Below are 23,088 nucleotides of genomic sequence, written 5' to 3' on the forward strand. Positions count from 1 at the left end.
CTGGCACTGGAGGGTGTGCAGAGGAGATTCACTAGGTTAATCCCAGAGCTGAAGGGGTTGGATTACGAGGAGAGGTTGAGTAGACTGGGACTGTACTCGTTGGAATTTAGAAGGATGAGGGGGGGATCTTATAGAAACATATAAGATTATGAAGGGAATAGACAGGATAGATGCGGGCAGGTTGTTTCCACTGGCGGGTGAAAGCAGATCTAGGGGGCATAGCCTCAAAATAAGGGGAAGTAGATTTAGGACTGAGTTTAGGAGGAACGCCTTCACCCAAAGGGTTGTGAATCTATGGAATTCCTTGCCCAGTGAAGCAGTAGAGGCTCCTTCATTAAATGTTTTTAAGATAAAGATAGATAGTTTTTTGAAGAATAAAGGGATTAAGGGTTATGGTGTTCAGGCCGGAAAGTGGAGCTGAGTCCACAAAAGATCAGCCATGATCTCATTGAATGGTGGAGCAGGCTCGAGGGGCCAGATGGCCTACTCCTGCTCCTAGTTCTTATGTTCTTATTTTAACCTGAAGTTTATTGTTGCTTCAGTCAGTTAATAATGGAATAAATAAAGGCAATGACAGGGCATCCCAGTCCTGTGGAGAGCACATCCTGGTCACTGCATTCATCAATGATAAAGTGAGATGATTCATTAATTATCACAAAACTAAAATCAATCTGATCATCGTTCATAGAATTACAGTACATGGTCCATTCATCAAATCTAGGGGATAAAGATGAAGTTGCATTTGTCAGAGTGAAGACACCTGAATTTTTTAGTCAATTAATCATTTGAGAGGTTTAGATATTAACAATCAACAAAAAAGGGTGGCATGGTGGCACACTGGTTAGCACTGCTGCCTGAAGGCGCTGAGGACCTGGTTTCGATCCCGGCCCCGGGTCACTGTCCGTGTGGGGTTTGCACATTCTCCCCGTGTCTGCCTGTGTTTTACCCGCACAACCAAAGATGTGCAGGGTAGGTGAATTGGCCACAATTTATTGTCCCTTAATTGGGAAAAAAAAGAATTGGGTACTCTAAATTAATTTTTAAAAACAATTAACAAATACATTTCAGTGAATTCCTGATAAAAGTAAGGTGACTTCAGTTCAATGGAAGAAGCTGATTGGTGAGAAGCTGATGAATCTTTATTTATTTTAATCTGAAGTTTATTTTGTTTAAGTCAACTAATCAAATAACTAAAGACCTGGCTGGGGATTCCAGTCCTGTTCCACGTGGGAAAACCAGGATACTTCTCATGTCCAGAACAATCACAAGTGCAGGAAGTGACATCAACTGGAGCAGCAGGAAGCAAAGGGCAGTGGTCGAGAGGTATGTTTGTGATTGGTGGAGTATTTCCAGTGGGATTCTAGATTTCGCAGGACATGATTCCATGCTTCTTGAGATCTATATCAATGCTTTAGACTTTAACATGGGGACATGATTAAGTAATTTACGGCCCTCTTTTTGACAGTGAGCAAGAAAGCTGCAGACTTTTATTATTCATTTATGGGATGTGGGCTTCACTGGTTGAGGCAGCATTTATTGCCCATCCCTCGATGCCCTTCAGAACGTGGTGGGGAGTTTCCTTCTTGAACCGCTGCAGTCCTTCAGGTGTAGGTACACCCACTGTGCTGTTAGGGAGAGAGTTCCAGGATTTTCTCCCAGCGACAGTGAAGGAACGGTGATATATTTCCCAGTCAGGGTGGTGAGTGACTTGGAGGGGATTCTCCAGGTGGCGGGATTCCCAGTGATCTGCTGTTCTTGGCCTTCCAGATGGTAATGGATTTGGAAGGTGCTGACTAAGGAACATTGATGAGTTACTGCAGTGCATCTTGTAGATGGTACACATGGCTGCCACTGTTCGTCGGTGATGGATGGTTTGAATGTTTGTGGAGGAGCAATCAAGCGGGCTGCTTTGTCCTGGATGCTGTTGAGCTTCTTGAGTGTTGTTGGAGCTGAACTCATCCAGGCAAGTGGAGAGTATTCTATTACACTCCTGACTTGTGTTTTGCAGATGGTGGACAGGCTTTGTGGGGGGGGGGGGGGGTGTCAGGACATGAGTTACCCATTGTAGAATTCCTCGTCTTTGACCTGCCCTGGTAGCCGCAGTGCGAATATGGCTCGTCCAGTTCAGTTTTTGATCAATGGCACCCCCCAGGATGTTGATTGTGGGGATTCAGCGATGGAATGTCATTGAATGTCAAGGGGCGATGGTTAGATCCTCTCTTGGAGGAGGTAGTCATTGCCTGACACTTGTGTGGCACGAATGTAACTTGCCACTTATCAGCCCAAGCCTGGATATTGTCCAGGTCTTGCTGCATTTGGACAAGGGCTACTTCATTATTTGAGGAGTCGCGAATGGTGCTGAACATTGTACAGTCATCCGCAAACATCCCCACTTCTGAACTTATGATGAAGGCAGATCATTGATGAAGCAGCTGAAGATGGTTGGGCCGAGGACACTGCCCTGAGGAACTCCTGCAGTGATGTCCTGGAGCTGAAATGGTTGGCCTCCAACCACCAATACCATCTTCCTTTATACCAGGTACGACTCCAACCAGCGGAGAGTGTTCCCCCTGATTCCCATTGACTCCAGATGAGCTGGGGCTCCTTGATGCCATACTCAGTCAAATGCTGTCTTGATGTCAAGGGCAGACAGTCTCACCTCACCTCTGGCATTCAGCACTTTTGTGCATGTTTGAACCAAGGCTGTAATGACTGCAGGAAGACATCAATAGGCTGATCAGCCGGTCAGAAAAGTAGCAAATTGAGGTCAATCCAGAGAAGCGCGGGGTAACAAATACATTTGGGGAGGAAAAACACGACAAAGGGAAAGAATATGAATGGTATGATAGTGAGGTGTCGAGGGACAGAGGGGCATAAGAGTGCATGTCACAGATCCCCGAAGGTGACAGGAGAGGTAGATACAGTGATTATAAAGGCAGAGAGATACTTTGTTATTCACGGGGACAAAGAGTACTAGAGCAGGGAATATTCCCAGCAATTTTTTTGGAGGAAAGACCTGAAACCCCTCTCTCCACAGATGCTGCCAGAGCTGCTGAGTATTTCCAGCATTTTCTGTTTTTATTATAAGATCAGGGAGGTTATACTGGAGCTGTCCAAAACACTAGTTAAACCACAGCTGCATTACTGAGTACAGTTCTGGTCACCACATTACAGGAAGGATGTGTTCATACCAGAGAGGATGCAGAGGAGATTGACCAGGATGTTGACACAAATGGAGAATTTTAACAATGAGGAAAGATTGGAGAGGCTGAGGTGGTTTTCTGTGGAACAGAGGACGCTGAGGAGAGATTAACTGAGGTGTTTAACATTATGAGGGGCCCGGATAGAATGGATAAGAAGGATCTATTTCATGAACAGATCAATAACCAAGGGGTTTAGATTTAAAGTAATTAGCAGAGGATTGGGAGTGGAAGGGGGATAATAGATCTCTGTGTCTAGTCAGAACCTTGGATATGCGTTATCCCTTCCCAGTTCCCAAATAACAGAGGTCAAGTCTGTGCTTTTTGGCAAAGTCCAGTTGAACTTCATTTGTCAGCTGTGCCACTGGAAAACTTGTTTTTGATACAGAATTTAGAAAGAACTAGCCCTGCGCAAGCTAGTCAGATTAATTTTCTTTTATGAACATAGAAGTTGAGTTTTCATTCAAATCATAATACACCAGATAAAATAACTGGGCAATTGCGATTAGCAAAGCGAGCAGCAAAGGTTTCAGAAATATAGGTGGAATGAGCAAGAAGAGAAACAGAACAGAGCAACAGAAGCACTTTTCCATTCCGGCAAGTGACTCTTAAGAGAATTGTTATCTCAAAGTCTGGCCTTCTTTTTACTGCTGATTGGCTTGAACGAATTTATAATTTATCAATTCGACCAAAGTGTCTGTCCATCAATTTAAGAGATATAGGTATTTGAATATGTTGGTTTAATTTTCCCATTCCATCGCTTGCCAATTCTCCAAATTATCGACAACTGCATCTCAATATTAATTGAAAAAACACAGCCTTCAGGGCATTTTGACCTCAGACTGTCTATTACCATGGAAACGGGACTGCTGTGCTGGAAAAGCAGCAGCATACAATGGGGTCTTTTAGCTAGTTGGCATCACTGACGTTGCTTGTCTCAAGCAATTTGCAAATGTTAAAATCTAGGTTTAATGAAAGAAAATTAAAGTGTATGATCTGGATTAACCCTTAATGGGTTTCCAGCTACTGTTGCACTCAAATAATGCTTAATATGATTAATGTGTTCTCATTTCACCCTTTTACCTTTATCATCTATAGCTGACTAGAAAAGCCAATTTCTATCAGTCCCCCCCTTTTGATTCTTCTAAAGATTAATAAGATTAATCAAAATAACACATAGAAATTAAGAAATGCGACAGGATAGAAGTAAGCACGGGGAGGAACTCATTCACATTGTCGTGAATGGTTCACTTGTTTGAGAACAGCCTTCAACAGTGGAGCGGGCAAAGCTTTGTAAGCATTACAAGCATTCTGGAAGTATTTTATTCAAAAAAGTAATTATACAGTACAATAACAATTCAGTAATAATGGAAATTGATTGTAGTAATAATTGGGTAATAATGCTGTAATAAAAGTTCAATAGTAGGAGCCTTGTTCAATGTCTTGGGTTGGTTGTGCAGTTGGACCACTATGAACCACTTTGATTGATGGGGCATTATGGGTAGCCAGACATTGGCCAATGCATCTGATCAGCAAGACCACTATGTAAATGACAAGCCCAAAAATGAAAAATAAGAGAAATCCCTGAATGATGGAAATTCCTGTGCCACCCACCCATCCAGAGAGCCATCCCCAAAGAGTGGTGTCAGAGGGTTGGTAAAGTTTCCTAACTTCTTCTTGAATATGTGCTGACAAGCTTTTGATTTCTTCTGAATTACTGGGATGTAGGTGCAACACTGCACCAATCAAGGCACAGGTGCCACCTTTTTCGGCTAGCAAATAGTCAAGTGCCACCCGATTCTGTAAAGCCACAGTGCGAATGGCTAGCATCTCGGCTGAAATGCTACTTCGGGTTCGGGCAGTGTCATTGGCTATTTTCTTAATGCTGCGGCCAATTTAATGTATTCTCTGGTCAATACAATGACGCCATAGGCAGGGATGAGAGCAGAAGATAATTTCTCAGCCCCTGTGATCTCGCGTTTAGACCTCATGATGATAGTGGTAGGTTGATATTTCTCAAACTGTGGGATGAGGTCCATGTTTTGAGTCTGCGTTTATTGCATTGGCTAGGGAAAGGGAAAGGGAATGGCAGATGAAGGGGACAATGAATCCTAAATAGCACACTCCTCTCCAGCTCACTGGGAGCTAAGTGCCATTATAGGTAGAATATTGGGCAACCACTTGTGGGGACCAACGTTCTGTCAAATTTGTCCCATCGGTGTGATTAGGTAGCCCTTTAAATTCGATGGGATTCCCTTCATGTCCATAGACCTTTCTTGTGTCATGAGTGCACTGTGTACTGGCACTCACATACAAATAATATTCACATTTACTGTGTCCCACATTCCAAGCTCGATGATTATAGCCGATTAAACATATGGTCCCAGTTGGGAAGGTTACTTGGGGCGGATTCAGTTTCTGATCACAGACATGTTGATACCATCCCTTGAAAGTGTTTAATGGGCGGCCTGCAGATCGCCATCTCTGAACCTCATCGTTTATCATTTTCTTTGGTTCTGGTATCTCCACATTGGGGAAGGGAAGAGTCGGGATTTTGGAAATGTCAATCCATGATTTCTTTCCTTGGAGTTTCACGGCTGACTGGTTTGTGAGTAATATCTGGTAGGGGCTTTCCCACTTGGCTCCTAACGGTTCGCGCTGAATTTGTTTTCTGTAAACGGATTCGCCGGGCACCAAGTTGTGGCCCCCCTCAGGAGGCTCGTCCCACGCCGCCAACACCTGACAGCATTTGTTAAGTTTTGACAATAACTAAGTAAAGCATCACACATCAGATGGCAGTCTGCCTTTCTTAAGTCAATAGTTCCTGGCAGGGACATGGGTCTGCCAGTGATGACCTCAAATGGGCTTAGGCCTGTGGTTCTGTTTGCACAAAACTAGTGGCAAGGCTTGAATCCAATTCATGCCTTCTTGGTTGTATCTGGACAACCGTTCTTTTAAAGTCAGGTTCATGCGTTCCACTTGTCCTGATGTTTCTGGATGATAAGGGCAGTGTAGATTCCAATCGATGTTCAGTAACCTGCACACCTCCTGGCAAACAGCACCTGTATAGTGGGTTCCATTGTCTGAGTCAATGCTAGCTGGTACTCCCCATCTGGGAATATAGCCTTTGCATAGGACTTTGGCTGTATGGGTGGCTGTAGCCCTCCTGGCTGGAGCAGCCTCGACCCATCGAGAGAACATATCCACTATTACAAGGATGTCAGTGTATCTTTGACATGTAGGAAGGGTGATGTAATCGACCTGTATGTTCTGGAATGGTCCTGCAGGGGCAGCTTTTAGCTGAGGCATTGATGTTATAGGTCGTAGGTTGTTCTTTTGACATGTTACACAGTGGTTTGATACCAATTGTGCATGTTTTTTGAATCTTTCCCACACCAACTTTTCTGGAATCGAGCCATCATCTGTTGAGGGGCTAAATGTCCCCATGAACGGATCTGTTGGGCCAGAAATGGCATCAGTGCCTGTGGTGCAACTGGTTTATCAGTCTGAACTTGTCTCCAAATATCATCATACAACTGGATGCCTGAGTCTAATCATGACCATTTCTCTTCTTGTGTAGTCATGTTGCATTTCACGTAGATCTTGTAATAAATCGGTCACTCCCAATTTGTAGATGTGTCTTGGTTCTGCTGAAAAATCCCACTGGGAGGCAGCTTCCTTTGCTACTCGGTCTGCAAGGGCGTTTCCTTGTGCTTCTGTAGTGTTGTCTTGAATACGGACCTTACACTTTAGAATGGATACTTCTTTTGGCAAAGCTATGGCTTCTAGGAGGTCATCATTTCAGTGGTGGGTGTCCAGAACTCACTGTCTGATAGGGTCATAGAAGCAGAAATCCTGATCACTTTAAAATAGATGTCTTGGATATCCAATTGAAGGACTGGGACATACAGGACAATCGACTGAGATCTGCAAAATGGGATGAAGCGGAATAGCTCCACTTCAGCCAGCATACATACAGTGGGCCAAATGGCCTCTCTCTTGACCAGAACTTGGAGGTTTTTACTCTGATAGTTGGAGTTTGTTTCTGATGATAATAGCCTCTCAGGGACTGGAGTTCAACATTCTAGATATTGGTAAAATAAATCAGCTGTTTTAAACATGTTGCAGATTTTTGTCTTTCCCGTCTGAGTGTTTAACATCACCTGGCTGAAGCTCAGAAAGGATAATCTCACCTCATAGAATCAGAGAATGTACAGCGCAGAAGGAGGCCATTCGGCCCATCGAGTCTGTACCAGCCCTGGGAAAGAGCATCCTACTTAAGCCCACACCTCCACCCTATCCCTGTAACCCAGTAGCCCCACCTAACCTTTTGGACACAAAGGGCAATTTAGCATGGCCAATCCACCTTACCTGCACATCTTTGGACTGTGGGAGGAAACCGGAGCACCCGGAGGAAACCTGCGCAGACACGGGGAGAACTTGCAGACTCCGCACAGACAGTGACTCAAGCCGGGAATCGAACCCGAGTCCCTGGTGCTGTGAATCGACAGTGCTACCCAATGTGCTACCTTGCCGCCCTTGCATCCAAGCTCCTGGATTGTCTGTCTTTCTCTCCGGGTACGATTCTGTTTGTCTCTTGTATTCACCGCTGTGACAGGGCAGAGAACTGATTGAAGTGATTCAAACATGGAAGTTCTGGGAAAGATGGGCAAGGATTTCGGAGATGACAACATGTTCAAAGAGTTTGCAGAGGAGAGGGAGGCTGAAGATGGGGCAGTAATTTGTAAGGATGGCAGGGTCAAGGGTTTGTTTTATTGAGGAGGGGTTGATGATGGCAGATTTGAAGGACAGAGGGATAGTACCTGAAGAGTGAGAAATGTTGACAATATCCATGGACACAGGGTAGTTGGTTGATCAGTAGCTCAGTGGGAATCGGGTCGATGGAGCAGGAGCTGGACCTCATGGACAAGATGAGCTCTGAGAGGGCATGAGGGGAGATGAGAGAGAAACTAGAGAAAGATGTGGGTTCAGGGCTCGGGAAAGGATGAAATTTAGAGGCACTTTGGTCCGGTGGGCTCGTGGAAGGGAGGGAAGCAGCAGAGGCAGCTGATCGGATTTACTCAATCTCAGTCACAAAGAAGCTCCACAAGCTCCTCACACTTCTTGTTGGAGATGAGGATGGAAGAGACAGGGGAGAGTGAGAGTACTTCAAAAGGAACTAACCTGTGTCAGAGATATTAAAAAGTTTCAACACTGCGCATTTAACACAAATCTGATTTATTTGACTTTTAGCCAGAATATTAGCCCCTGTAAATGGGCTGGAGTTTGTTATCAGCAGAAAGAGACCCAAATGAACATGGTTCAGTCCTGAATGTGAGGATCAGCAAAATCCAATCACTGTAGTTACTTGTGGCCTCGCTGGTGTGTCAGCAGGTGGGATGACTGAGTGAATCTCTTCCCACACTCTGAGCAGGTGAACGGTCTCTCCCCAGTGTGAATTCGCTGGTGACTCAGCAGTGCTGATGACTGAGTGAATCCCTTCCCACACTCGGTGCAGGTGAATGGCCTCTCCCCAGTGTGAACCCGCTGATGTACAGTGAGGTCAGATGATCGCCTGAACCCAGTCCCGCAGTGAGAGCACCTAAACGGTTTCTCGTCTGTGTGAACACGTTGATGCTGCATCAGTTCGGCAGAACTTTTATAGCACTTCCCGCAGTCTGGACATTGAAACGGTCTCTCATCAGTGTGAACTCGCTGGTGGTTCTGCAGAGCGGATGGCTGAGTGAATCCCTTCCCACACTTGGCGCAGGCAAATGGCCTCTTCCCAGTGTGAATTCGCTGGTGTGTCTGCAGGGTGGATAACTGAGTGAATCCCTTCCCACATTTGGAGCAGGTGAATGGTCTCTCCCCACTGTGAACTCGCTGGTGACTCAGCAGGGCCGATGACTGAGTGAATCCCTTCCCACACTCGGCGCAGACGAATGGCTTCTCCCCAGTGTGAACTCGCTGATGTACAGTGAGGTGAGATGATCGTCTGAACCCAGTCCCGCAGTGAGAGCACCTGAACGGTCTGTCGTCAGTGTGAACACGTTGATGGCACATCAGATCCCCAGATCTTTTACAGCACTTCCCGCAGACTGGACATTGAAATGGTTTCTCCACAGTGTGAACTCGCTCGTGTGTGGACAGACTGGATGACTCAGTGAATCCCTTCCCACACTTGGAGCAGGTGAATGGTCTCTCCCCAGTGTGACTGCGTCGATGAGTTTCCAGCTGGGATGGGTAACTGAATCCTTTCCCACAGTCTGCACATTTCCACGGTTTCTCCTCAGTGTGACTACATTTGTGGCTTGTGAGGCCTGATGATCGACTGAATCCTCGTCCACACACACAAAACGTGTACGGGTTCTCCCCACTGTGAACGATGCTTTTTCCTTCCATGTTCAAAGTACAATGATATTCAGTTTGTGATAAATTGAGGACTCTGTCAGATCCTGATGTGATTCTTGGTTTCAGTTTCCAGACCTTGAGACTCCCCTTCGAACACCCCGTGAAACTGATTTAAAACAGAAAATAAGTAGTGAGAGAGAATCCACAAAAACACAAAGGCAGGTTGTGAAATTGAGGTGAATGAATCTGGTCATTTGTGGGGCCGGCACTGGGAAAAAGTGACCATGAAAACGGCTGGATTGTTAGAAGAACATAAGAACTAGGAGCAGGAGTAGGCCACCTGGCCCCTCGAGCCTGCTCTGCCATTCAATAAGTTCATGGCTGATCTTTTGTGGACTCAGCTCTACTTTCCAGCCCGAACACCTTAACCCTTAATCCCTGTATTCTTCAAAAAACTATCTTTATCTTAAAAACATTTAATGAAAGAGCCTCAACTGCTTCACTTGGCAAGGAATTCTATAGATTCACAACCCTTTGGGTGAAGAAGTTCCTCCTAAACTCAGTCCGAAATCTACTATCCCTTATTTTGAGGCTAGACGCTCGAGTTCTGCTTTCACCCGCCAGTGGAAACAACCTGCCCACATCTATCCTATCTATTCCCTTCATAATTTTATATGTTTCTATAAAATCCCCCCTCACCCTTCTAAATTCCAACGAGTACAGTCCCAGTCTACTCAACCTCTCCTCGTAATCCAATCCCTTCAGCTCTGGGATTAACCTAGTGAATCTCCTCTGCACACCCTCCAGTGCCAGTGCGTCCTTTCTCAGATAAGGAGACCAAAACTGAACACAATATTCCAGGTGTGGCCTCACTAACACCTTATCCAATTGCAGCATAATCTCCCTAGTCTTAAACTCCATCGCTCTAGCAATGAAGGACAAACTTCCATTCGCCGCCTTAACCAACTTTTTGCGACTCATGCACTAGCACACCCAGGTCTCTCTGCACAGCAGCATGTTTTAATATTTTATCATTTAAATAATAATCCCTTTTGCTGTTATTCCTACCAAAATGGATAACCTCACATTTGTCAACAATGTATTCCATCTGCCAGATCCTAGCCCATTCACTTAACCTATCCAAATCCCTCTGGAGACTTCCAGTATCCTCTGCACTTTTTGCTTTACCACTCATCTTAGTGTCATCTGCAAACTTGGACACATTGCCCTTGGTCCCCAAGTCCAAATCATCTATGTAAATTGTGAACAATTGTGGGCCCAACACTGATCCCTGAGGGACACCACTAACTACTGATTGGCAACCAGAGAAACACCCATTAATCCCCACTCTTTGCTTTCTATTCATTAACCAATCCTCTATCCATGCTACTACTTTACCCATAATGCCATGCATCTTTATCTTATGCAGCAACCTTTTGTGTGGCACCTTGTCAAAGACTTTCTGGAAATCCAGATATACCACATCCATTACTGCACTGGTAATGTCCTCAAAAAATTCCACTAAATTAGTTAGGCACGACCTGCCCTTTATAAACCCATTCTGCGTCTGCCCAATGGGACAATTTCCATCCAAATGCCTCGCTATTTCTTCCTTGATGGTAGATTCCATCTTCCCTGCTACCGAAATTAGCTCACTGGCCTATAATTATCCGCTTTCTGCCTACCTCCTTTTTTAAACAGTGGTGTCACGTTTGCTAATTTCCAATCTGCCAGGTCCACCCCAGAGTCTAGTGAATTTTGGTAACTTATCACTAGTGTATTTGCAATTTCCCTAGCCATCTCTTTTAGCACTCTGGGCTGCATCCCATCAGGGCCGGGAGACTTGTCTACCTTTAGCCCCATTAGCTTGCCCATCACTACCTCCTTAGTGATAACAATCATCTCATGGTCCGAGCCTGTCATAGCCTCATTTCTATCAGTCACTGGCATGTTATTTGTGTCTTCCACTGTGAAGACTGACCCAAAAAACCTGTTCAGTTATTCAGCCATTTCCTCATCTCCCATTATTAAATCTCCCTTCTCATCCTCTAAAGGACCAGTATTTACATGAGCCACTCTTTTTTGTTTTATATATTTGCAGAAACTTTTACTATCTGTTTTTATATTCTGAGCAAATTTACTCTCATAATCTATCTTACTCTTCTTTATAGCTTTTTTAGTAGCTTTCTGTTGCCCCGTAAAGATTTCACAGTCCTCTAGTCTTCCACTAATCTTTGCCACTTTGTATGCTTTTTCCTTCAATTTGATACTCTCCCTTATTTCCTTAGATATCCACGGTCAATTTTTCCTCCTTCTACCATCCTTGCTTTTTGTTGGTATATACCTTTGCTGGGCACTGTGAAAAATTGCTTGGAAGGTTCTCCACTATTCCTCAACTGTTTCACAATAAAGTCTTTGTTCCCAGTCTACCTTAGCTAGTTCTTCTCTCATCCCATTGTAATCTCCTTTGTTTGAGCACAAAACACTAGTGTTTGATTTTACCTTCTCACCCTCCATCTGTATTTTAAATTCCACCATATTGTGATCGCTCCTTCCGAGAGGATTCCTAACTATGAGATCATGAATCAATCCTGTCTCATTACACGGGACCAGATCTAGGACCGCTTGTTCCCTCGTAGGTTCCATTACATACTGTTCTAGGAAACTATCGCGGATACATTCTATAAACTCCTCCTCAAGGCTGCCTTGACCAACCTGGTTAAACCAATCGACATGTAGATTAAAATCCCCCATGATAACTGCTGTACCATTTCTACATGCATCAGCTATTTCTTTGTTTATTGCCTGCCCCACCCTAATGTTACTATTTGGTGGCCGAAAGACTACTCCTGTCAGTGACAATTTCGCCTTACTATTCCTGATTTCCACCCAAACGGATTTAACCTTATCCTCCATAGCACCGATGTCATCCCTTACTATTGCCCGGATGTCTTCCTTAAATAACAGAGCTACACCACCTCCTTTACCACCCACTCTGTCCTTCCGAATAGTTTGATACCCTCAGATATTTAACTACCAGTCATGACCATCCTTTAACCATGTTTCAGTAATGGCCACTAAATCATAGTCATTCACGATGATTTGCGCCATTAACTCATTTACCTTATTCCGAATACTACGAGCATTCAGGTAAAGTACACTTATGTCGCCTTTTATACCTGTTTTGAATCTTAACACCTCGATCAGTAACCTCTCCTAAGTTATATTTCCTCTTAACTTTTCTCCTAGTTTTCCTTGTCGTTGAACCCATATCTTCATGTAACAACCTGCCGCGTCGCTTACCATTTATGAATTTACTTCCCGTTTTATTCCTTTTAGTATTACTGGGCCTATTCACTGAGCTCCCCTCAGTCACTGTACCTTGTACTGTCGCCCTTTTGTTTTTTGACTGGCTTCTCTGCCTTACACTTTCCCCCTTATTGCCTTTTGTTTCTGTCCCTGTTCTACTACCTTCCGACTTCCTGCATCGGTTCCCACTCCCCTGCCATATTAGTTTAAACCCTCCCCAACAGCTCTAACAAACACACCCCCGAGGAAATCAGTTCCAGTCCTGCCCAGGAGCGGACCGTCCGGTTTGTACTGGTCCCACCTCCCCCAGAACCGGTACCAATACCCCAGGAATTTGAATTCCTCCCTCGTGCACCATCTCTCGAGCCACGCATTCATCCTATCTATCCTGACATTCCTACTCTGACTAGCTCGTGGGACTGGTAGCAATCCTGAGATTACTACCTTTGAGGTCCTACTTTTTAGTTTAACTCCTAACTCCCTGAATTCAGCTTGTAGGACCCCGTCCTGTTTTTTACCTATATCGTTGGTGCCTATGTGCACCACGAAAGCTGGCTGTTCCCCGCGCCCCCCCCCCCTTCCCCCCCAGAATGTCCTGCAGCCGCTCCGAGGCATCAGTGACCCTTGCACCAGGGAGGCAACATAGCATCCTGGCGTCTCGATTGCGTCCGCAGAACCACCTGGTCCCCTTACAATTGAGTCCCTTATCACTATAGCCCTGCCATTCTTCTTCCTGCCCAGCTGCGCAGCAGAGCCAGCCACAGTGCCATGAACCTGGCTGCTGATGCCTTCCCCTGGTGAGCCATCTCCCCCAACAGTATCCAAAGCGGTATATCTGTGTTGCAGGGAGATGACCGCGGGGGACACCTGCACTGCCTTCCTACTCTTGCTCTGTCTTTTGGTCACCCATTTTCTATCTCCCTCAGTACCAACTCACTAAACGTGCTATCCACGACATCCTCAGCATCGCGGATGCTCCAAAATGAGTCCATCTGCTGCTCCAGAGCTGTCATGCGGTCTAACAGGAGCTCTTTGGGAGGAGAGAGAATGAGGTGAAGAGGGATTTTATATATTGACAAGACATATTAAGAGAGTAGTTGGCAAAGTAACTTCGATCTTGAGCTTCATAAACAGTAATATTGATACCGCAACAGAAAAGCTATGCTTCTGGTGGCACGGTGGTTAGCACTGCTACCTCACAGCGCCAGAGACCCGGGTTCAATTCCGGCCTTGGGTGACTGGGTGTGTGGAGTTTGCACTTTCTCCTTGCACCGTGTCTGCGTGGGTTCCAACCCGGTGCTCAGGTTTCCTCCAACAGTCCAAAGAAGAGCAAGTTAGGTGGATTGGCCTTGATAAATTGCCCCTTAGTGTCCAGGGATGTGCAGGTTAGGTGGGGCTATGGGGTTACAGGGACAGGGTAGGGATGTGGGCCTAGGCAGGGTGCCCTTTCAGAGAATCAGTGCCGACCTGATGGGCCGAATGGCCCCCTTCTGCACTGTAGGAATTCTATGGTTCTAATTCTATTCTATGAATCTTTATAAAGCGCTGGTCACCGCTCTTCAGGAAGGATCTGAAGGTTCTTGGAGAAGGTGCAGAGGAGATTTCCCAGAATGGTTCCAGCAGAGAAGGTTGAGGGGAGATTTGATTCAGGTACACAAGATTATGCCAGATTTCCATCGGGTGGACAAAGAAACTCTTGTTTCCACTCACTGGTCGTACAAGCAGTCGGGACACAGTTTTAAAGTTTTGGGTAAAACCTGGATTGAACTATATAAGATCCTGAGGGGTCTTGATAAGGTGGATGTCGAGAGCATGTTTCCTCTTGTGGGAGTATCTGGAACAAGGGGGTCAAGGTTGCAAAATAAGGGGGCACATATTTCAGATGGGGATAACAGTTTTTTTTCTCTTGAGGGATGGAAGACAGGGGGTGGCACAGTGGTTAGCACTGCTGCCTCACAGCACCAGGGACACAGGTTCACGTCCGGCCCTGGGTGACTCTGTGGAGTTTGCACGTTCTCATCGTGTCTGTGTGGGTATCCTCGGGGTGCTCCGGTTTCCTCACACAGTTCAAAGATTTGCAGGTTAGGTGCTAAATTGCCCCTTCATCTCCAAGGATGTGCACGTTGGGTGGGATATGTGGATGGGGTAGGGTGGGATGGGTGGGGTGTTTTTTCAGAGGGTTAGTGCTGACTTGGGCTCCTTCTGCATTGTAGGGATTCTGTGACTTAGAACTTGTGTCCTTAAAATGCAGTGGAAGTCAAGCTCTTGAATATATTTAAGGCAGAGATGGATAGCTTCTTGATAAGCAAAGGGGTGAAAGATTATCGGGGTCGGCAGGAATGTGGAGTTGAGGTTAAAATTATTGAATGATGGAGCAGGCTCAAGGGGCCGACTCCTAGTTTCTGTGTTAGGAGCAGGCTCAAGGGGCGACTCCTACTCTGTATGCAAGGAGCAGGTTCGAGAGACCGACTCCTGATGTGTATGTAAGGAGCAGGGTCGAGGGGCCAAGTGGCCTGCTCCTACTTTGTATGGAAGCATGCAGGTACAGCAGGCGGTAAAGAAGGCAAATGGTTTGTTGGCCTTCATAGCAAGAGGGTTTGAGTCGAAGAGCAGGGATGTCTTGCTGCAATTATACAGGGCCTTGGTGAGACCACACCTTGGTGTCCTTATCTGAGGAAAAATGATCGACTGTCACAAGTAGGCTTACATTAACACTGCAATAAAGTTCCTGTGAAAAGCCCCTAGTCGCCACACTCCAGCTTCTGTTCAGGTACACTGAGCGAGAATTCAGAACGTCCAATTCACCTCGCAAGCACACGTTTCGGGACTTGTGGGAGGAAACCGGAGCACCTGGAGGAAACCCACGCAGACACAGGAAGAATGTGCAGACTCCGCCCATTCAGTGACCCAAGCCGGGAAACAAACCCGGGTCTCTGGCGCTGTGAAACAATGGTGCTAACCACTGTGCTATCGTGCCGATTAGAGAGCTGGCATGGACTCAATGGACCTAATGCTTTTCTCTGTATGATTTGTTTGTGTAATCTAGTTTTGTAATTTAACCCCAGTGGGTGTTCAGATATCACTCAGGCAAATCTGTGCTACACTCCCTCCGAGGCCATTCTACCCTTCCTCAGGTTTGTTGCCCAGAACTGAACACAGTTCTCCAGGTTTGGCCTAACCAGGGTTTGTGAATCTCGGGGCTTTTCCAGTCACACTGAGACCTGAAATCTTCCCTCACAGACAGAACAGACAAACCTTTTACCTTCCACACCCAGATGCTGCTGATATTCAGGTTCTGATGAACCGAGTGACTCTGTCAGATCGCGATGTGACGTTTGGTTTGCGTTTCCCGTCTGTTAAACCTCCACTTCCAGTATCCTGTAAATTTACAGAAACCTCACTGTCAGTTTAGGATAGAAATTCAAAACGTTCTCTCCTCACCAAGTTTGATTAAATGTATTCCTGGAGCTTTGATCACATGACCTGCCCCCATCCTCCAGCCATTAATCGGTCAACACATCCATCCTTGTGACACACTGCCTTCCTCGGCCAATTGGGAAGCAAAAGGACTCATTACCTCACAGGACAGTGATTGACTGTCAGTCAAACAACCTTTATCCCATTTTCAATATTTGTATATCCGCTTAAGAGAAATGTTAAAAGAAAAATACATTAAAATCTTCTTTAATGTCCTAATGATTTCCCAGACACGAATCTCACCAAGACAGAAGGTTAAATTTGAATTCATTTAAAGTCTTCTGAAGACCCTGAAACCATTGTCAATTGTTGCAAAGACCCACCTAGTTCACTGATGTCCTTCAGTGAAGGAAATCTTCTCTCCTTACCTGGTCTGGCCTACATGTGACTCCAGATCTACAGTCAGCTTGTTGACTCTTAAAATGCTCTCTGAGATGCCCTCAGTTCAAGGGCAATTAGTGATGGGCAGTGAATGCTGGCCCAGCCAGCGACACCCACATCCCGTGAATGAACAGAAAAGAAAATCTGCCATCCTTACCTGGCCTGGCCAACACGATTCCAAACCACAGCAATGTGGTTGATTCTTTTAATGCCCTCCGAGATGGCCGAGCAAACCGCTCGGTTCCAGGAAAATTAGGAATGGGCAATAAATGTTGGCCCAGCCAGTGACTCCCACAAATGATTAAAATAAAATCCTGGAGACTCCAGTCAGTCAATCCGGGAGAGTTGGCATCCGGTCCAGGCTCGCAGCGCATGCGCCCTGCGGCACCTTGTCCTCTGTAAAGATGGCGGCCGGTAACCCGGGCCTGTCACCGCTCAGCTCTCACTCTGTTTGGTGCTGTTTAAGGTGGGACCGTTAACATTTTCCTCGGGAGTTGAAGCCTCCACGGGGTATTTATGAAGCCTCCCGGCTCACTCCGCAGCTTCTATTGCTCCCTGGCCACCCACCGGCTCCAATCCTGAAAGTTGCTCGATTGTTTCTTCCCCGCTCCTCGCACCGTCAGCGACAATCTGAACTGTGTATGGGCCGTTCACAGCCCGAACTGCGCATGCTCCAGTCACAGCCGGACTCTGCACATGGGCGAGGAGCTTCTGTCATGTGGATAGAGCACATTCTCAGCTGCAACGCATGTTGGGTTATAAACCCGCCATTAAAATGGATATTTTTTGAAGGAAATTATGCTTTGCGAACTGATTACGATTAGTAACATTGGGCCAAGGGAACAAATGCATTAAATCAATTAATACAGCACCTAAATAGTATGGGCCCTCCACCACAGTTAAACTGCCCCTCGCCAATAACAATGAGCTGAAATTGGATCAAATAGTTTGAGCTTTTAAAGTTGGAGTGTTAACCAGTGGGAAAACTGAGGAAATCCCTTTGCACATAGAACATACAGTGTAGAAGGAGACCATTCGGCCCATCGAGTCTGCACCGACCCACTTAAGCCCTCACTTCCACCCTATCCCCATAGCCCAATAACCCCTCCTACCCTTTTTGGACATAAAGGGCAATTTAGTACAGCCAATCCACCTAACCTGCACTTCTTTGGACTGTGGGATGAAACTGGAGCACCTGGAGGAAACCCACGCAGACACAGGGAGAACGTGCAGACTCCTCACAGACAGTGACCCAGCGGGGAATCGAACCTGGGACCCTGGCGCTGTGAAGCCACAGTGCTAGCTACTTGTGCTACCCAGAAAGTGTGTGAGTGATCTCTCTCTGAACTGCTCCTGAACTGCACATTAGATCAATTAATGACTAACTCATATTTATTCTCATCCAGTGGAAACATCTTCCACTTGTCTCTCATATCAAACCTTTTCATAATCTTACAGGATCAGGTCATCCTTCATTCCCTTTTCCAGAGAAAAGGTTTACACCCTGTCCAACCTTTGTTGCTGGGTAAAACCTGCCAGTTCAGGCATAATTTAAATATATTTGCCTGCATCTTCTCCAGTCCTTCTAGATCCATTTTATGACTTTACCTAATCTGAGCAGCAAACTCACAATTGCCCCCAAATGCCTGTGTGTTGCAGTATTTTAATCATTTTCCATTAGCTAAATATAAGATGGGACAGAAGAAGCAGATCCAATGAGTCTGTAACGCTGTCGAGCATCTACAAACTTGCCTCTTCCCCTTACTGCTAAACAGTTGACTTTTTCACTCTTAACCTGTCAGTTGTGGCATTAAGAATAATGTGTCAAAGAAAGACTGGATTTCAGCTCGGTGTCACTGGGCCAGACTAAATTAGTGCACAGGATTGTTGAGGCTAATGTCTCCATATCATAAGATGGGTCTGGAAGGACTGGGGTAGATACAGGAAAGTGTACCAGAATGATGCCTGATTGGGCAGGTTACACCCAGCAAGAAATGCAGAGGCTCGATGAGCCGTATGGTCTACACCCGTTCCCATTTCTTGTGTTCTTATGAACATCACTGTAAGTCATTTCCATGCAGACACAACAGATGCAACAACCACCAGTTCATCGCCATCCTTCCCATATTCCAGGATTACAAACACACTTTCCAGGTGACAGTGAATTACTTGTACTTCTTGCTATCCAGTATTGTGTATTCACTGCTCACGATTTGGTCTCCCCCACACTGAGGAGATTAAATCTGGATTGGGTGACTGTGGAACATCACCATTCAGTCAGCAAGCATAATCCTGAGCTTCTGATCATTTAATATTTTAATTCCCCGCCCCATTCCCACTCTGTCCTCGGCCTCCTGCACTGCTCCAATAAAGCTCAAAGGAAACTCGAGGAACAGAACCTCATCCTTGATCAGGCAATTTCTGACCTTCCAGACACAACATTCATTTCAGTAATTTCAGATTATAATCATCACTCCGATATTTTTAGACAGTTGGTGCTGGTAACGGTTCTGCTGTTGCCATTTACCAGGACCTGTCTTTTATTTATTCTCTTGTCCTATTAATTTATTTACTTAGAACATGGACCATTACAGCGCAGTACAGGCCCTTCGGCCCTCGATGTTGCGCCGACCTGTGAAACCACTCTAAAGCCAATCTACACTATTCCCTTATCGTCCATATGTTATCTCATTGTCACCCAGTTTTGTCTTGCACCATTATCCCCTTTGTCATTTATTCACTTCAGCCTCACATCCTCCCAAACTGCCCCCTCTGAAATGGCCGAGCAAGCCACTCAGTTCAAGGGCAATTAGGGGTGGGCAGCAAATGCCGGCTCAGCCAGCGACACCCACATCCCAAGAACACATAAAGGAAAGTCGGCAGTTAGAAAGGCAAATGCAATGTTCGCATTCATTTCAAGAGAGCTACAATACAGGATGAATGGGGATGAGAAACATATCAGCCATGATCGAATGGCAGAGCAAACTCGAAAACTCAATGGGCTGAATGGCCTAATTCTGCTTCTTTATCTTTTTTTTAATGAGGGGATCTCATAGAAACATTTGTAAAAAAATTGTTGGAATCCATCCCAGGCCTGGATACAGATCAATTGGTTCTTGGAGGAGACTTCAATTGTATTCTGGATCCTAAATGGACTGGTCCAAGCTGATTCAACCACTACAAAAACATGAAAAAGGAATGAAAGCAGACAGACACCCGGCATCGACCCCGACACCAGAAACGACAACGGCAAACCCAGCAAAAGATTTTTAAAAACTGTTCCCATCAGTAGATTGTAAAAGGATTACGGGACACAGATTTAAGATTGTGAACAAGATCTACAGGGGAGAAAGGAGGTAGTCATTTTATACAGTGAGTGATAATGATACGGAACTCAATGCTTACACACAAAGGTCGATAATCTCCAGATCCAGATCCTCCCACTCATTGAAACGTCTCCCGACAAAGATGACAAACGCGCATGCGCCCTGGTGCACATCCAATAAAGATGGCGGCTGTTAACCCGAGCCGAACATGAGGAGCTGCAGCTCCGCTCGGTACAAATGGGGTCCCGGAAACTCTTTTCCGAGGATTGCAGCACCGAATGGTGCTGACAGAATTTGATGTGAGGATTGGTTGTGAGTTTCCTGTCTGCGAATCCCTTTCTAAGCCCCTGTGAAAGAAGTTTACAAAGGCACCACTGTCAGTCCAGAAATGAAATTCAGGAAAGATAAACATTTCTCCTGGTTTGAGTTTGCTGTGTGTAAATCCTCCCTGACTAATCCCCTGTAAAAGGAGTTTCCAAAATTAATCACTATCAGTCCAGGATAGAAATCCACAACATTCTCCCCTCCTGCTTCCTGGTCCAGGATGACCGCTCATGCCCCCTGCTGCACAGTGACCCTCTTGTCGTCAGCAGTCCCCTAATTTGAGGGTGACATCTACTCAGGGTTATAAATTTCTACCCTGGGTCTTCATGTGGCTGAACAGAGCCGCAGAGCTTTGGACACATGGGACAGAATGTCTAATAAGACAGTGAAATCCGGAGAGCAGGATTGGCTTCCTTTCCTTTCTATCTCTGCCACCGCTTTGCATCATCAATAAGACATTGAGACTCAAGGACTAATCCAGGTTGATGGACAAGTTGTCTCCATTCTGAACAATGGGGAACAAACTCCTCCCACTCATTGAAACATCGTCCCTGACAAAGATGACAAACGCGCATGTGCCCTGATGCACATCCAATAAAGATGGCGGCCGTTAACCCGAGCCAAACATGAGGAGCTGCAGCTCCGCTCGGTACAAATGGGGACCCGGAAACTCTTTTCCGAGGATTGCAGCTTACAACAGCTTTTCACAACGTTTTCGCCCACCCCTGCAATCTCTTGCTTCCTCCATACTGTTAAGCACCTCTTACCAATTTTGGAATTCACGAAGAACGGAGAATTTGGCACTCATCCAAAACTCCATTCACGGTAGCGATGTGAATGGAGAATTACGGCCGTTGTTTCTGTCAGGCTATTACTGGGGTAAAAGAAAAGAAAGAATTTGAATTGTACTTTTGTGTTTGTATTGAGATCTTTCCAACCTTCTTTCTCCAGTATAATATAGTTAATTTTTCTTTGATTCTTAGTATTAAAAGTTAGGGCAGCATGGGAGCACAGTGAGTAGCACAGTTGCTTCACAGCTCCAGGGTTCCAGGTTCGATTCCCGGCTTGGGTCACTGTCTGTGCGGTGTCTGTACGTCCTCCCCTTGTCTCCGTGAGTTTCGTCCGGGTGCTCCCGTTTCCTCCCAGTCAAAAGATGTGCAGTTTAGGTTGATTGGTCATGATCAATTGCCCTGAGTGTCCAAGCTTCTGGGGTTAGGGTGGAGGCGTGGCCTTGAGTGGGGTTCTCTTTCTAAGGGCCGGTGGGCCGAATGGCCTCCTTCAGCACTGTAAATTCAATGAAGATGCCCTTCGACATCGCCATTACCCACACTGCGCATGCTTCAATCACAGCGTGTCACGCCCCTCATTCACTCCGATTGTTTGGAGGACCAGCCGCCCTGACTCGGTCCTCCAGACCGCCACTCCTCTTCCTATTGGTCAGGAGCTACCGTCAATCACTCGGGCATTGTGACAGTTTCAGATGGTGAATGCGGCCACAGGCTCAGGCTGACTCGCTGATTGTCCAATAATAAGTGAGAGTCACCGGGATCCTGAAGCACCCCCTCTGACACGTCATCAAGGTGGCCCCTCAGCTCCGCTAAACAAAGATGGCGGCCGTGGAACTGGGCCTGACACCCGATAAAAGCTCCGCAGCTGCAAACACTGGACTTGCAAGGTCTTATTCCGGCCTTCTGACCAGCAGGGCGAGTTTATGGCGCCTTCACTCCCTCCCTACCTCGACTCCCGGCTCCATTCCTCCCTCTGCCTTACCGCCCAAAACAGCCACTTCCGCACTCGCAGACCTCCGAGCAAAGTGACACTGCGCATGCTCGTTACACCAAACCAAGCGTCTGCGCACTGGGCTCCTGTGCAGTGAATAGGGCACATTCACAGCCGCAGTGAATGTTGGGTGATAGCCGCACCATTGTCACCACAAGCAGTAAATACAAAGTAACTTCGTTACCAATTGATAAAAATAATCAAACAAATTATTGTCAATAGGTAATCTGCTATTTTCCATTTCTCAAAATGACTAAATGCTTCTCTCCTGTGGAACAATACAGAACTTAAGGAGTTTTTTCCCCAATGGGTCCTTCCTCTCTCCTCCCCAGAGGATGCAAACTCTTGCTGGATTCAATCCCAGAATCAGTAATTCCTCTATCTTCTTCCCTCTTGCTCGTGATACTGAATGTTCAATGTTTTCTAGAATGATCCAGCACAGATGTCACTCGGCACACCATGTCTGTCCTGACCCTGTACAAGAGCTGCCACTTTTTCTGGTTAAATTCAATTTGCCACTGTTCTGCCCATATGATCAGCCCACCTGTATCATCCTGTAATTTAAGGCTTTTCTCCTCGCTAGTTACCACACCAACAATTTTCCATCTGCAAGCTTATCGATCATACCTCCACATAGTTCAAGACCTCGATTTTATATAATTACTATTGGTGACTGAGGATGCACCAGGATCTCCATCAGCACCTGACCCTGTGCTTCCTTCCTTCGAGAGCTTTAATAGCTCTGGAGAAACAATGCTGAAAAAGCTGGTGTTCTGGTTGGCTAATAAGTGGGTGCTGCCTTGCCTGTCTCTGAATTTACTCCACTCCTGTTCACTCCCCACTTATGTAATACTCATTGACCGTAATGACTGGGAAGAGTTTAGAACATAGAACAGTACAGCACAGTTCAGGCCCTTCGGCCCACGATGTTGTGCCGACCA

At 46.0% G+C, this 23,088-nt stretch overlaps 1 protein-coding gene across 1 annotated transcript in view; it reads right to left on the reverse strand.

Annotated features, from left to right (window-relative positions):
• The window catches only part of LOC140417792 (uncharacterized), a 35,151-nt gene extending 12,983 nt beyond the window's left edge, over positions 1 to 22,168 (reverse strand). Inside the window, exons 1-2 of the mRNA XM_072501250.1 lie at positions 21,136 to 22,168; positions 8,571 to 9,717 (exon numbers count right to left, since the gene is read on the reverse strand). Coding sequence (XP_072357351.1) covers positions 8,571 to 9,717; positions 21,136 to 21,188 — 1,200 coding nt within the window. The 5' untranslated portion in view covers positions 21,189 to 22,168. The remainder of the gene's footprint in view (positions 1 to 8,570; positions 9,718 to 21,135) is intronic.
• Between the last annotated feature and the right edge of the window lie 920 nt (positions 22,169 to 23,088).

The sequence above is a fragment of the Scyliorhinus torazame genome, chromosome 5 (genome assembly GCF_047496885.1).
Source record: "Scyliorhinus torazame isolate Kashiwa2021f chromosome 5, sScyTor2.1, whole genome shotgun sequence".
NCBI lineage: Eukaryota > Metazoa > Chordata > Chondrichthyes > Carcharhiniformes > Scyliorhinidae > Scyliorhinus > Scyliorhinus torazame.